At 36.7% G+C, this 1,624-nt stretch overlaps 1 protein-coding gene across 1 annotated transcript; it reads right to left on the reverse strand.

Moving 5' to 3' along the window:
- Positions 1 to 890: 890 nt before the first annotated feature.
- LOC133785542 (uncharacterized) lies at positions 891 to 1,382 on the reverse strand. The gene has a single exon (XM_062224768.1). The coding sequence runs from the start codon at positions 1,380 to 1,382 to the stop codon at positions 891 to 893; it is 492 nt and encodes a 163-aa protein (XP_062080752.1).
- Between the last annotated feature and the right edge of the window lie 242 nt (positions 1,383 to 1,624).

Below are 1,624 nucleotides of genomic sequence, written 5' to 3' on the forward strand. Positions count from 1 at the left end.
ATTTGAACACGTCCATAGATTGCGATTTTTCATTAATGAGATATAGATACCTATAATGTGAGTAATCGTCTATGAATGATATAAAATATTGTTGACCATTCCAAGATGCCCTAGGGAATGGCCCACAAATATTTGTATGACTCAATTCTATGACATCTGAAGCTCTGTTGGCAACTAATCTCTTGGTTTTGGTATATTTGCCCTTGATGCAATCTACACAAACATCAAAGTCTGTGAAGTCAAGAGACTCTAAAATGTCATCAGACACAAGACGCTCAATTCTACCTTTTGAGATGTGACATAAGCGTTTATGCCATAGTGACGCTGAATTTTCTTTATTTAATTTGCATTTAGTACCACGTGATTCCACATGCAAGGTTTCATTATAGGATACAATTATTTCTAGCAAATAAAGGTTGTCATAAGCATTCAAATGACCAGTTCCAACAACATTGTAATTCAAAGACAAACTAAACTGATTGTTTCCAAAAGAACAACGATATCCAAATTTGTCCAACAAAAAAACAGAAACTAAATTTTGTCTAAAAGACGATACAACAAAAGTGTCTTTCAAATCCAAATAAAAACCAGTTCCTAACAACAACCTAAAATGCTCGATTGCTTCCACTTCCACCAATTTTCCATCGCCCACTGTGTCTTTCACCATCACTTGGCTTTCGGTAGCTCAAGCAACCCTACATAGAAACACTTACGTGAGTAATAGCACCAAACTCTATCCACCAAGTGTTTCTAGGTACAGAAGCTAAATTAATCTTAGAACAGACCATAGTAAGAGTCATACCTTTCTTTACACACCATGCATGATACTTGGTACAATCTTTCTTCAAATGTCCAGGCTTGTTGCAAAAGAAACAACCATCTGAATCCTTCTATTGTTTCTTTTGGGTTGGACCCTTAGCAGCTTCATTCTCGTATTTCCTTTTCTTGCCCTTGTCTTTGGAGGCACTGGCCAAGTGAGCACTTTCAGTCTTATCTTGCTTCAACCTTTCTTCCTCTTGCACATAGTGAGAAATGTGCTCATTTAGAGTCCATTTCTCTCTTTGACAGTTATAACTAATTTTGAATTGGTTAAACAATGCAGGAAGCGATACCAAAACCATAAGAACAAGAAAATCCTCAGAAATTTCGATCTTAAGTGCCTTAAGTTTTGAAGCAATTTGGTACATTTCCATAATGTACTCCCTAACATTTCCTTGGCCCTTATACTTCATGGACATCAAGGAAGCCAGAAGTGAAGTCATTTCAGCCTTATCGTTTTTAGCAAAGCGTTTCTCAATTGCATCGAGGAAATCCTTGGCCTTTGTGATCTCTTCAAATTCTATGCCTATGAAGGCTTCTGGAATGAATTGTTGCATGACCATTAAACTCAGCGGTCCCATCTCTCAAACTCCATCTTTTCATCAGGAGTGCTTTCTGCAGTAAGAGGTGAAGGTTGTTCTTGCCTTAATGCATAGTCTAATTCCATGCAACCAAGGTTTACAAGTAATTTCCTTTTTCAATCCTTGAAATTTGTCCCATTAAGCATAGGAATAGAGTTAATGTTGGCAATTATTGTGGCTGGAGTAGATGATTTAACTGAATATAGAACAAAATATCAAAACAA

Source organism: Humulus lupulus, chromosome 6 (assembly GCF_963169125.1).
Source record: "Humulus lupulus chromosome 6, drHumLupu1.1, whole genome shotgun sequence".
In the NCBI taxonomy this organism is placed as follows: Eukaryota; Viridiplantae; Streptophyta; class Magnoliopsida; order Rosales; family Cannabaceae; genus Humulus; species Humulus lupulus.

Bases quoted from the DNA above. Each gene is read 5' to 3' on its own strand.
- LOC133785542 (XM_062224768.1), bottom strand. From the start codon at position 1,382: ATGGTCATGCAACAATTCATTCCAGAAGCCTTCATAGGCATAGAATTT.